The sequence below is a fragment of the Trichogramma pretiosum genome, unplaced genomic scaffold (assembly GCF_000599845.2).
Source record: "Trichogramma pretiosum strain Unisexual culture from Peru unplaced genomic scaffold, Tpre_2.0 scaffold1, whole genome shotgun sequence".
In the NCBI taxonomy this organism is placed as follows: domain Eukaryota; kingdom Metazoa; phylum Arthropoda; class Insecta; order Hymenoptera; family Trichogrammatidae; genus Trichogramma; species Trichogramma pretiosum.
The window spans coordinates 1686517-1701529 of record NW_019641703.1 but is presented as its reverse complement, the minus strand read 5'-3'; the positions used below and the strand labels follow the sequence as shown (position 1 = coordinate 1701529).

Here is a 15013-nt window from a genome sequence, read left to right as displayed (position 1 = left end):
GAAATACGGAGCCGGAGAGGAGCGCCGCGGAGGTGTAAGTGTATACATGCGGCATACATCGAGGATCGATGCGCGGCGCAACGCACGTGCGCGCGCGAGCGAGCCAGCGAATATAAAAAAAAAAGGTAAGGAGCGCTGGGAAAATGAAGTAAATACACGCGGCGACGAAAGTAAAAAAAAAAAAAAAAAAGAAAGAGAAAAAGAATCAGCGTGATGCGGCGGCATAGGCTGCGCGTATATATATTTGTATATAGGTAAGTGTGCGGATATCTATAGATGCATTGATGGGCGAGCAGTGATCCCCGGGAAAATTGTGTCTGCAAACATGGCCTTTGTGCCGCGGACAATCGACAGGTCGTTTACGTCGCGCCGCCCATTCTGAAAGGTAATCTACACCGGCGAGGCGGCATTGTCGTCGTCGTCGTCGTCGTCGCCGCTCGGCCTAGTGCACGGGGGAGATGAGCCTGTGCCGGCTCGGACTGCGTGCTGTATATATATATGTAAGATCGGGCCGCGCGGCTCGAAAAGCTTCGACTCGTGCGCGTCGGCCCCGTCTCGTTGAAGAAGAAGCTGCGAACGAGGCAGGCGAAAGAGAAAGAGAGAGAGAGGAAAAAAAGAGAGCGGACTAATGCAAAAGCCATTGAGAAAAAAGAAAAAAGCGTAGCGGTCGGATAATCGCGCGTAAGTACGTTATTCGCTGTATTGCGCTCGCGTCTCGCTCTCTGTGCTATGTGCATCTCGGGTGTGCTTGCCATGTGTATCGGTTGCTTCTTATACGCATATATATATACGAGCGAATGGCTTATACACGATCTGCCCCCCTAAGGTGGCTTTCCGTCTCTCTCTCTTCCTGCGCCCGAGCCCGATTCTCGGCCTGGCATTGTGCGCGCCCATCATCGTGTTTAAACCCGGTCCACATCACTCGGGCTTATATTATAAGTCGCTCCCTTTGCTCGCCGCCATAGGTATACATTATACACTCACTCGTTCATTCGCTATAATGTACTCGTATCAAGCTAGAGGTATTTGCGAGCGGCGTAACGCTACTTTGAAAAATGCGAAGAAGAGCTCTAATGTACGCTCGAATACGATCGATGCTCGCCGTTTATAGCCATTCGCGAGGAGTGTTTGTGCTTTTTGCGCGCTAATTTTTCGCGCGCCGACTACCACTATTTGCCGCAAAATCATATGCGCATACCTTGTATTCTTAAGCGACAGAGGGTATATCTATTGCTTATATGAATATACAGGCGTGCGTAGCAGTCGAGCTTATTTGGCGTGTAATGCACCGTGACCGGCGAAGAGAGAGAGAGAGAGAGAGAGAGAGAGAGAGAGAGAAGCGCCAAGAGAAAACGAGATGCTGCCGCGCAGCGAAACTCGTTAACAGATCGCTGCGCTCATTCAAAGCTTATTAACTCCGTATAGTAGCTTGGCAGGGCGTTTCTGTTACTGCTTTGTCGCGCGCCTGCCAACGCCAAATGATCTTCTCATTGTCACTGTGAAATTGCCTAAAGAGCCGCACGCTTATACATGTGCACACGCATACAAAATGTATACTGCAGTCTGTATGCCTGTGTGTGTGTGTGTGTGTGTGTGTGTGCTGAGCTTGTTTGTATTACTCTCATCCTCAGCTTTTCTCTCGCGCTCAATTCCGGATGTATCATTTTTTTCTTTAATTGCGCTTTCTTATATCCTGTACAAACTGTACCATTTTACTGAGTCGTGTTACTAATAAATTCGACGGGGTACAATAGTATGTTGGTATGTTATGTTCAAAGTATTTTGAAAGAATGATCAAGAGTTTTTAGATATCATAATTAATAAATATATTATAGAAAATTTACACTGTTGACATAAATAAAAAACCAACTTACTGATTTATTTTTTTGTACTAATTATTTTTTACCATAAACGGCACGAACAATTCATAAAAATTCAATCACATTATAGTTATTGAACGCAAAAATTAACGCGACGATTTATTTCCATGATTCAAATTAATGTTTTTGTTCTGATTTATTTTTGAGTTTATTTGCTTCAAAATTTATGCGAAATCATTCAAAATTAAATCCAGCCTCTGCCCCTAGATGGCGAGAACCTTGATCTATAAATCTGCAAGTGGCAAAATCAAAAGAATCGTATAAATAAAATCATGACATTGAAATGATAATATTACATCTGCCAATTCGACATTAAATTTAATGTGATATGATTCATAAAATCATCAAATTAAATTGAAATCAAATTTTAAAGCTTTCACGTACAAATTTAGATTTATCCTTGTGTAGGAAAAAAATCGCCTCCACTTTTACATTTATTTTAATGTAAATATCTTCAGCAGTGTATTGTCAAGAGACGAGTAATTACAAAAGTGCAATATACAGCCCGTAAATAGATGTTTATCGTTGGCATTCACTGTCAGGGGATGAAAATAGCTATTTCCAAGAAAATAACAAAAGACTCGGCTAAAGCCTAGTAATGCGTCAACAGAGAGAGAAGAATGAGAGAGAGAGAGAGACACAGGGCACGGGTGTAGGCAGCTCGAGAGATATAGACATGTTTAGCGAAGGCGCCGGCTAGAAAAATAAAAAGGAGAAAAGCGCAAAGAGGAAAAAGGCGCAAGGAGCAGAGACAGATAAAGCCGCGCGCGCGCGCGCGCCACAACCGAGAACAACGAGCTTGTTGAAATAAAGAAGGAGCATCAGTAACAGCAGCATGAGCGCGTGTGTTGGTGTGTATTTGAAAAGCACTACGAGGCAAGCGCGCGAGCGCATCAATGTGTATAATATAAAGTTCCGCGGCGTATCCGCCTCATCATCATCGTCGTCGTCCTCGTTGCTCTGAAAATACAACGACAACGAATACTTGCGGACCATACACGTAACAAGCCAGCTGCGTTTTTTGCCCGAACACGATGAGCTCTCTGGTGCTACGTGCTATCTGGCTACGAATTTTTAAAAGAGAGAGACACACATCGAGTGCGAAGCCCACCTGGATATATGCGTGCGAGGCTTGCATTATTATGAGGGAATGTTAGCGCTATTGGGATGCGACGAGCCGTTCAACGAGCTGCCTTCGCACATGCCCATTACGCGTGTACGTAAGGGATGCTTGTATATAGGTGGGCCTGATGCTCCCCGATGATGCGCTGCGGATCATCACGCGGTTTTAATCTACTATCCTCTCTTAACTCGCAGCTTGCATGAAATTGTAACGCGAATGCTCCAAGCCTCCGTAAATACCATAGGTGTTAATTTTTCTTACCATATCATGAGATTTCTTTGAAAATTTGTCAACGTCATCGGGTTTATGATATCTCCTATTTTTCATTAGAGTTTGAGGTAAAAAAACAATGAGAAATAACTCATCACCGTTGTTTCACATACATATTCTTCAGGCTATATTTATTTCATACTCACGCATAAAACTGATCGCTCATTCTCTAGTAATAAGTTGATTTGGTTAACGTTACACGCAAACCTCGTCTCATAAATAAAAAGCAATCGAATGAGTTTTTTTTCTTCGTCTCTTGCAAGACGTGTGCAGGGTATAACTAACTACGTTAATATACTGGTTGACACACGCATGGGGCATTATAATGTATAAACACAAGATGAGCTATACAGAGTGCGCAGGGGGTAGGCGGGGGGACGAATGTACATAATAATGCTCGCGCGATAGCAATGGGGTATGAGTGAGACTTGATACAACTCGCTCTCTCTCTCAGAGGAAAAAAACGAGTCCCGACTGGAAGGGGGGCGAGAGGGGTTGTTTAAAGATAGGGTGCATAACTTTGGCCAAAAACACCAATAACCAACGCCGGCCTACGAGCGAGAATACATACGTACTTACACGCACACGAGGCACGCAGCACTGTATTATATATCTGCACTGGATGGGCCGGTATTTTATATATAGCGTGTGGTACATCAGCTTTCATCATCAGAGGCGGCGCCTATACGTGTGTATATACGCGCATGTTATACCCGCAAGATTTGTCTCCCCCTTTCGTAATATTTAAACGACGCTACATGACGTATATACTTGCGTGTACGTACGTATGTGTATGTATCTCGAGTACAGCATTTATAAAGTTCGCAAACACTCGTCTGTGTCTATGTGTGTGTACGTATGAACGTAAGCTCTTACGCCTGTGCGTGTATACACGTTTGTTGCATGTATATAACATAAAGTTCACCGCACAACTTAGCCACGCTGTGTCTAATAATGTAGTATATATTATATATGTTATGTGCGCGAGTGAGGAGCGAGCACACTTGAGCTCTGCACGAGCGAGTAAAATTTATTTACGCTTTTTGTGGCCGTGTGCAGTTGCGCTGTTATTGCTGCTGCTGTTGATGCCGCTATATGCCGAGAGCCGTTTCTGCACCGCCGCCGCTGCCGCCACGAGGGCATATCATAGGCATTATTTCATATATAGAAGTTAAACAAGCGCAAAGATTTTCATCAATGTTCTCGCTTTAGAGAGAGAGAGAGAGAGAGAGAGAGAGAGAGAGAGGGCTCCTACGCATACGCGCGTACACATACAGATATAATACCTAATGTATACGTATAATAGACTCGCAAAACTCTTATTCAAACAAGCTTCTCCTGTGCCGTCAGAAGATGTTTCACCTGCTTGTTTTCACAGCTAACCCTTTTTATCTATATACCACTTATTTATCTTTTTTACAATTTTCACTGTGTAAATATTTTCATTAAAAACCATTGCTTTGTGTGGTTTGCATTTTATTGTACGAACTTTCTGAAGCGTGAAAATTTCATTATTCCATTTTATCGGATGAAAATTATGATTCTATAGAAGAATAGACTTGCAAGAACATTTTTTTTTTTAACTACTTGATTCGTTACCTGAAGTTTGTTTGATAAAATCGTTTAAATCATCATTAATAATCCAGTTTCGATATTAAAAGAGAGACATTATTTTGTATTTTTTGTACATATGATTAAGTGAGCTTTCAAGTGTCATCACTCACTATACTTACTTTAACTTATAACTTCACTTCAACTTATTCAACTATTTTAACTTTGCCACTTTCAGATTTACAGATAAAGGTACTCGCCGCATCTAGCAGTGGTGGCTTAAAGTATTATGTTATATTAAAACTGCGGTAGAAACCCGATCTATATTTTTTGAAACAATAAAATTGTCATTTTCAGTTTTTTTTAAATGCACCTAATAATTGTAAAACCATATTTAGTTATATAAAAAAAACTGTAAATTATCATTTTTTGGTAAGTAGGCCATTATATTAATGTTGAGAATTTCTACTTGCTGTTTTAAATTTTATTTCACATAAATGTACAATCAAAGTTGTTTTTCTCAATGGAATACGAGCGTATTTTATACTCGGATGTGTTAATTACGATTAATATTTCGTATATGCAAGCCCTGTATATTTTCCACAAGACTTGATCCCTTTACCGGCGCGGGGTTTAATTTGTTTTGAGTGCACATGCCGCTTTGGTTCGTGCAATTCACGTATCGACTATGTATCGCGATATACTCATACGGCACGGCATATAATAGAGATGAGAGTAAGAGAGCAATGTGTGAGAAAATCTTCCCATTGAAAGTGCGGATCGCTATATTACGGCGGATCCCGATGCAAGAGAAAAAAGAAAAGCCGCGCGCGGGTCGACGTCGTAGCATTCGAGACTATGTTTCTTTTCTTTTCCGTTTTTTTTTGCCTCCAAAGAGGGTTACGTGTATGTATCATTATTTTGTGATGCGAGCCGCGCAACGTGCGGAGATCGGCATGTGTATGTATAAGACGCATAAAGCTACACATATTGCAGCGGAGTAATCGCACGCAGGAGCTGCTTACCGAAGACCGACGAGTGCGTGTTGCTGCTGCGCCAACGTCAAAGTCCACCGCTGTTTACACTTGCTTATGGGAGAGGATATACCTATACATGGTTTGGTCTCTTCGGCGCTTATTGACTACCTTCTAAGAGTTATTATCACACCCCGAACTTACTCATGCGCGAGCTAAGAAGCTGCGACGGGAAATTTCGAAGTATAAAAAATATGCAGCGAAAGTATTATCAAAATTACCCATGAAATGGGGAGAAAACCTTGAGAATAGCAAAGTCGTAATGATACCGCTTATAATCATCAAAATTAAAAATTGCATTTACTTATTAAAAACTGAAAGAGACGTTTTTCAATTTATTTAAAATACGATAAGCACGTGTTCTCTTGCTTATTATCCGCACACATAAATGAAATAAAAAATGCACGAGAAAAAAAAAGAGGTTGAATAAAAGTATCCCGCGCAAAAAAAAAAGAAGAAGAAGAGAGAACGATATGCACACGCGTATACGTATATTATAACTCGAGTTAACTCCTGCAACGAGATCAAATAAAAAATTGCGGCAAGTGAAAGAGAGAAAAAGAGAGAAATGAAGTGTGTATTCAGTACCGCGCGACTATGCGATACACGATGAAAAAAAAGAGCATGTATTTAATGTGTAGCGCAGAAGGCGCGTGGTTTTTAATTGCCATATAAGACACTCCGTTTTTCTGCATGCAGCCGCGTTCGTATACGTCCGCTGAAAGAAAAAACACGCACCACAGAGAGGCGTGTGCGCCGTAGGCAGATCAGAGAGCCGCGGCGGCGCGTGGATACGCGATGTAAAATCTCTGAATCTCGCTGCCGCGTGCAATGGATGTTTTCAATCACATATTATTAAGTAAGTATATATGCGTGTGTTTGTGCGCGAGCGAGGTTTTGTATTATATATCGAAGCGTGCGGTGCAGCGGTATATGTACTATAATACGGAGCGCTGAGCGTAATGGCCTAGTGGGGCCAACACAAGCCGCTCTATACTGTATACTACTATACACGGGGCATCGAGCGGAGGAGAGGCGGTGGCGTCGGCAAAGCGGTGTCTGATTACACCCGAGATGTCGGGACTCGTTGCCGCGAAATGCACTTGTCGTTCTCTCGCTCGCTCGCTCGCGCGCGCGCGCACGTCCCCCATTCGGCTTTGCTTTGCCGTTGATGCTGTTGCTGTTCGATGCCGCTACTGATGGACTGAGCGCATATTATACACACGACTATTCGTATTAAACGAATATACGATCGCGATGCAAATAACCGACCTCCTTGTTTCTTCATTTGCGCGTGCACTTTTGCATATCGTACATTCGTACATCGCGTATCGAAGAGCAGCTTGAAGTCGGATTCGTCTTTTTTGGAAATCCATGTGCTCGATAACTCATTACCGAGAATCTTTCGAAAAAATCCCTCGTGCTGGACATAGTAAGCTGCCTGTATTGAATGACCTTTATGTAAAGTTTCATCAAATGTATACATGCTGAAGTATAAGAATTTTTGATACTTTCAAACTTAACAGGACTCAGAGAAAAATATTTGTGATTAAAAAAGACTTCGAAAACCAACAAAACGGATTGTACATCTGAATGGACTGCTTTAATGAAGTAATACGTATGCTTTCTAGCGCCATAAGCCTTAAATCTTCTGATCACTCCTCATTCATGTATTATTCAATATCATAAGCTCATCAATCATCATAATCGGGCATTTAATTTCGATTGTTTGACACATTCTATATACTAACTACATGCTAATAGTGGTTTTCATCAAGAACATTTTTTTTCTTGGATTCAATTTTCTTTAAAAAAATGTCAACTTGAAATAACTGTACAATTTTGTTTTGCCTGTAGTAATTTTATGAAAAAATATTTTAAGCTAATAAATTGAAAAATATAAATTTAGCATTGAGGTAAAATGATAAATGTTAAATCTGATACAACTTTAATTTTTAGTAATAATGAGATGCTAACTATAAATTTTATTTTTCACGTAACAATATCAAATAAAATGAATTAAAAACAATTTTGTGCACGCAAAAAAAATCTGATCAGTATAATCACTTCATAAATGAATTTCGGCAAAAAGCTGGGCATTTAGTTAAAAATGATAAAATATCGAGCACACATAGGCGCCGTCACAACACTCGCGTCTTCACGCACTCTGTAACTCCTCTCTACGTCTGGCATCACTGACTGCCATTCTCTCCATCGCACAGCACAGATTTGATTTCAACTTACGAAATTAACCTTAAATATTGCACCTTTTTAGCGATATACGAGCGGAGAACAATGGGGCCTAACCACAAAACAGGAGCGGCGTTTACGAGACTTTTAGCTGATTTTCTGTGAAAAGTCGGAGCGGCTCGCGTGTCATCTCTCTCTGCTATTCGCAAGAGTGTCGAGGAGCGCGACAAAGCGCCGGTAGCGCCGTTTCGTGGCTAGATTCTAAATAACAATGGCGCCTAGGCGGACTCCACCCCTTGGCCCCTCCGCAGCTTCGCAGCCAACTCGATCCCCTCCCCACGGCCCGCAGTAGCGAAGGCGATGCATCTCCCCCTCCCCTCTCTCTCTCCAGGCAGCCAGTCCCTCCCTTTGGGCCACGCCCACTTCCAAGCTCGAAGACTCGACGCGCGCTGCTGGCAGGCAGCGGCGTAGCAGCGACTACTGGGCGCTCGCTCGGGTGGGGGGATAAAAAGCCCCGGGGAGGGGAACGGCGCGCAACGAATACGAGGGGATAGCCGAAAAAAAAACAATCGGTATAGGCACGGAGCGGCGCGGCGTTCTGCGAAACGGGGTGGGAACGAGATCCCCGAGAGCTCCGACTCGAACTCGCTCTGCTCGTCGTCGAATGGATATGTTGGGCAAGTGAAGCGAAGCAGGCAACAGACGGAAGGTACTTGCTGCAGCAGTAGCAGCAGCCCCAACGCAGCCGAGCAGTATCGGTCAATCGCGCCGCAGACGAGGCCAAGCGCACACGCCGTGTATAGCTAGTATTATATATACAACACGCATACGTACAGGGGGAGAAAAGCAACTTATGAACTGAATTGAACGGAGCTGAGATTCGGTCTTTTGCGCCTGACTTGACTCTCTCTCTCGCTCTCGCGCGTTCTCTCTCCTTTCTCTCATCGGTCCGTGGATCGCATCACGTGTTCGCTCTGCTGCTGGGCATCACCGACGCTAGACGACACTCAACCATAAAACACGGCTCGTCTCGTACCGGAGCCGAGTTGTGTTCGGTGATTTTACCTCGCTACGATTCGTCCGTGAACTCCGTTTGTTCGATCTCTCGACGAACTCTTGAGATGAATCAATAAAGTGTTATCTGTGTGTTTATGACTGTTTTATAAGTGAAAATATTATGAATTCTGTGACGCTCGATTAATCTCGAACGGTGAACTGCAGTTGTCAACTGTCTCTCGTGTCAAGTCGCAATATCTGTTGCAGTTGTTTTGTTACGTAAATATATAAAAAGTGAACGAAGCATATCGCGCGACAGACTGCGCCCCGAGAGGACTGTGTGAAAAATATATAATCAATCGAAAGGATCGACCGTTGGGCTCGAGGCACACTCGTCTAGCTCGCTCCATTCTCAGGTGGTAAAAGAAGTGTGTCTCGTTCCGACGAGTGCAGTTAGTGATTTAAGCTGGTGACAGGATCCGGCCTGACCACGGCCATTCTCGACACGGTAATTATCTCCTAACTTTTTTCAACAACTTAACAGCAGCCATCGGGTAGATTATCAAGCGCAAATTCACCAGTTACTCTAATCAATCGTAAAGTAAATAATTATATCGTAATAAAATAGTGCAAGCGTTATCGCGGCCAAATCTCTCTATTTTTTAATTCATCCTTCTCATCGTGTGCATAGTGCTGCCTTGTGCGAGAGGCAGTCGATGAAGCGCCGGGGCACCGCCACCGATGCCTCTCGCTCGCGTCAAAAGATTTTTTATCTATCTGTCACGCTGATATGACGGATAGCTAACGTCCGCCGGCGGTATACTACATAATATATGCGAAGTACATATAAACATCCTGAAATGCTGTCATCTATGGCGCCAAACGATATATACCTCGGTTTCGTTCGTTCGTTCGTCGGCGGCGATTATATGCACTGCCCGATCTCTCTCTACTACATTTCGCGCTGTCTTTTATATGTGTAAGGCTTATTAGCGCTGCGAGATGTGTGTGTATATAACTAAACTACTACACTCTAATATGCATCGCTCGCGCGCGCGCCGATCGCGAGTAGTAGTAGTAGTAGCAGTAGTAGTAGTAGTAGTAAGAGAGCAAACCCGATATGTGTGTGTGTAACGGCTTTATTATTATGTTTTTTCGCGGTACGGTCTTTTTCATCAACCGGTTTTTAGCGTACGTATGTATCCATGCGATGTGTGTACTGTCGTGCACGCCTCACTTATACATGATTAATGAGTTTTATAAGTATCTTGGAAATTCATTAAAATGCCATTAATGTTGTCGTAATATTTTCCGCGATTCGGTACAAATATTGCTCTCTCGTGAGTAATATTCACCCGTGCGTATGGTCGCGGCGATTTTGCGCTTAAAGCTTGTGTGTGGCTATGGGTATATGTACTTTCGCTTGGCAACAACTGCAGGCGTTAATTTACTTTTTGCGCATATGTACCGGACGTGCACGGAGATACACCGCGAGACTTTGAAAATTAATTTAGTTGATAAAATATTAAATCTGCATAGAGTGGAAGATTTACTGGAAAATAGCGATAATGATAAAAATACGTGATGTTTAAAGATGAAAGGAAAATTATTACAATTCAATATTCGAGTGTAAATTTCAGATAAGTAATGTGAATTGAAAGAAAAAAAATGTAGAATAAATTAAAACGAATAATTTTAAGTACACCAATAATAGATTTTTTTTTATTTAAAATTTTTCCTCGCGCAAAAACTGAAACAACCATCATATAAATTGCATTATAAGATGATAAAATATCATTGTAATCTCCCAAAAAACACATTTTTCTATGAAATGGATAGCTAAAAAGTTAATATTCTAAAGTTAAAGTCTTAAGAACGTTAATTTTGGAATGTTCCAATGAATGTTAAAAAAGCCTCAAGCGCATCAGTAAAAGAAACGCATCGCAACGGGCAATAAAGTTCGGACTGCGTGCATGGCGCGATTGGATTTAAATGAAAATCGCTGTCGGCGCGCGTAATCCCCATCAATTTACATGCCGGAGAGCGACGGCGTCAACGAGCGCACATATAGTACAGGAGCAGCAGCAGCAGCAACAGCAGCAGCATCAGCCGCAGCAACGCGGCTCGCGATGACACACGAAGAATGCAAAACAGCAGCAGCAGTAGCAACGACGCCGCCGCCGCTCTACCGTACAGTTTGCAATGTGTGTGCGGCGCACACTGCAACTCGCGGGATTATAACGCAAGCTCGAAAACATTGGTCATCCATTTTGCCAAACGTTTACGACTCTGTGCGCTGCTGCTGCAGAGGCGAGCGTTCGGGAGCTTTGTGCACGTAGTATATGTATGTGTGATACGCGTGTATACGACTTTGCAGTACCCATGCCGTTGCACAGACCGAAACGGTGAAAAACGACAAAATGGATTTTCAAATTATTTGCTCGCGTCCACCCCACAACGTGTTGGGTGTATATCGGGTATACATATAATGTACGCGCGTGGCATCTCGTGACGTGAGTCTCGCGCGTTCGCGAGAGTCGAGCTTTGCATTATAAATGCGTGTATGCCGCACGGCAGTAGCCGTAATACTTCGAAGTTGGCCATTATTCGCGCCAATTTTCGCTCGGACGAGCTTCTGTACACGCGTGAAAAACGATAGTAATTTTATTTACAAGCCGCGGACGCGTATATTTTTAAATATAGTTTATTTTTCGTCGGGTAATTGAACGAAACGAAACACAAAACCAATATAATATGACGATTGTGTTGTGTTGCAGCATTGTGTTAGCGTGGCTGGAGGTGGGGGTGGGGGAGGTGGAAGTGAACCAGGACCCTCGGACTACCCACCTAGCGCTGCAGCAGCGCGAAACCGGGAGGCTGCCGCGGCAGCGGCGCTGCACGCCGCCAGAACTCTGTTGGGCGCGGGGGTGGCCAACCCTTGTCCAACCACCCCCGAGCCGCCCTTCTGGAAGATGCCGCACAAAGGTTTGTTGATACAATGAAATCATAATAGAGAAATTACCATAACATTTCACACCTCTTATAAATCATAAATATCATAATTGGACAAGTTGAAAAAGTCGTCGTTATAATACTCGAACTGAAAGTAAATACGAACTTGCGGGGGAATACATTAAAAAAATGGCAAATACAAACAACCGCAAACAATTAAAAAATATTGAATTTTCGTAACCATCGGTGGTCAGGTCTTTTTGCGCGACGCTTTTGCGGTCCGAAGAAACTTACTACACTCGAGAGACCCGAGCGCAATAGATATATATCGTAGCTTACGCGCGCAGCCCTCCACCTCCCATCGTCGTAGCTGTCACCGCAAAAGAGTTAAATCTCCGCGACGACGATGACGACGACGAACAGGGGGGTTGTCTGCGTACGACGCGACGCGATCGGCACGTGCACGGCGAGCTGCTTGCAGTTACGTAAGTAGCTATAAAACACGCATACATATCGCGCATACACGTACAGAGTAAAAGTATATGTATATCGGACGCAGGTAATAGAGTCGCGGACGGGGGGTTGGCGAGTAACCCTAGCCGCCACTGCTGCTCGTCTTATCTGTGCTAAGGCTTCTGTCGGGCCAACAGCCCCTCGTCATCGTAGTCATCGTCGAGCTCGCTGCGCGTCAATCCCAGTCGCACCGCGGAGCAGCAGAAGCAGCAGCAGCAGCATCGTGGCCTAAGGGTTGCACCTTGCGCGAACTCGCCACTGCGTTACAACTCGCTCGCCCCCGCGCGCGCAGTACACACATATACACATAGGGCTTATAGCTCTTTCTCTCTGTACTCGTATACATATAATACTGAACCCTATAAGCGGACAAGTTAATACCTCGAGCTATGCCGTATAGGTTCGCGTACGTAGTAGCAGCGATTCTTTGATGAACCTCTTACCGGCTATATACGTATACCTGGGCTCTCTCTCTCTCTCTCTCTCGTATATATGGCTACAAAGGCTGCTGTGCTGTATGTAACAAGGTGCCTCATGCCTACCCAGCGGCTGCGGCTTGGAAAGCTCAAGCTATATATGCAATATGAATCGTTCCGCTGCTGCGGCTGTGGTGGTGGTTGTGCAGCCAGAGCAGCTGAGTGTGTGTGTGTAGAAAACGAGCGTATTATTATTTCGTTATGGCTTTATAAGTTTCACATCGATGAAAGGAGAAGCGAGAAGAGCGCGCACGAGGCGCTTTAATACACGTGGCGGGGCTAGAATTACCACCGCATCCACTAGAGTGAGAAAAGCCGTGGCGTTTCGGCGAGCTAATGCATTTATTGTCGCGCTCGTATTTGAAATTCGAATCTGCGCGTGCGATACCTGTTGTATAAGTATATAAGTACAATTATGTCCTTGAAATAATTACGGTTTTGGTATAGTACTGAAATATCAATTATCGCGTATTCTTATAGACAGAATTCGACGTTGTCTCTTAGATTTTCCCATGTCGTGTCTAACTAGTCCCAAAAACAAACGTTCAAATGATCGGTGGCCAGAATATAATAGACGATCGCTCATCGAGCTCATCAATCAAATTTCGTGTGGCGCGCGCTCCGAGAGTCTATTACCTGAACGGCCTAATTCCGTTCCACCTAATTTTAATATCCTAAATTAATCAAACAGCTGCTCGACTTACAGAAAAAAAAAGATGAGTACAAGATGTATCATACGAACTCTTCAAAGTGAAATGATCCCTGTCAGGGCCCTTATACCACTCTTTTCAGTTTCGGGAAGATAAGATCTGGCTCGATAGATCTTTATCTTCAAAATGAAATCTCTCGTACAATGAAGTTTCTATTGAAAAAAATCACCTTTCCGAATTTACAAAAAACGTAATTAATAATTCGATAATCCCGAGCTCTTGTGACGAGACTTGATACATAACAGCTTTCAAATCACAATTATACTCTAACGCGCGAAACAATCGCTGCAGGTTCCAAAGTAAGTAACTAGATCTCGAGGCGCAATTGGAATCCATCTAATATTAGAGTGCCAATTTGCGTTGCGCCTGGCAATAATAAAACTTGGCACATATGCATGGGCGTGCTCGCTTATAGCGGTAGTAGTAGTACAGTAGCCGAGAGCGAGGAGCGCGCGCGCGTAATATGCGGCAGCGGACTGCTGCTAAAAGGGGAGGAGACGATACTACGTATAACACAGCGCGGCGGAGAAGAGAATGCGGTGGCGCCCGAATACACCTCTAGGATATTGCCTTACATAGTCAACCGCAACGGTATGCAGCGCGTGCGAGTAATACTTACCCCTGCTATATAAAGGCATGCCTCGCACTCGCACTCGCATACGCACGCAGCCCGTCGTATTACGCCCTCGTTTCGATTCAGAAATGCGTATAATGTTCCTGCACTCGAGAGAGAGAAAGTAAAAGAAGTATTTGCAGCTCCTAATATCTCGTATTATACGTGAAAAGACATAATAGCAACGAGTGCGAGAGACTCTTTTTGCTCTCGATATAATATTCTTCCCCTATATACGTAGCTTCGAGTCACGGTGCAAGCATATGTAGTAATACGTACCGCAGAACTCGATGATCGCCTTTAGGTAATATAGGTGTTGTGACGATCGACCCTTGCACTCGAGGCTCCCGATGTATATAATAGTCTCGAGGAAATCAAAACGCAGCTCAGTCTCACTCGACGAGAGCTGAGAGGCTGTTTTATATTTCCGTATTGTACTCGCTCGCGCGCCACGTCGCGTTGGATTTGTGTCAATGATTTTCGGATGTGCTATACATTATACGAAGAAAATCCGCAGTGTACGATGAGAGAGAAACTCGAGAGCCTGGCTTGCACGCGGACATTATGAAATGATTATCGGGTTTTTTTGTCGCTGGAAGAATATTACGATGGGAGGGTTGATTGAAAGAGAGAAAGATGGCAGCTATATATAATAGGACGAGCCATACACATAAAGTAGATGCATGTCCATTGATAAGCGGAGCA

At 43.7% G+C, this 15013-nt stretch overlaps 1 protein-coding gene across 1 annotated transcript in view; it reads left to right on the top strand.

The window, feature by feature from the left end:
- The first annotated feature begins 11850 nt into the window (after window positions 1–11850).
- Window positions 11851–15013, top strand: part of LOC106654520 (paired box protein Pax-6-like) — a 31129-nt gene continuing 27966 nt past the window's right edge. The window contains exon 1 of the mRNA XM_023462775.1: window positions 11851–12029. Within this exon, the coding sequence (XP_023318543.1) occupies window positions 12017–12029 (13 nt within the window). The 5' untranslated portion in view covers window positions 11851–12016. The remainder of the gene's footprint in view (window positions 12030–15013) is intronic.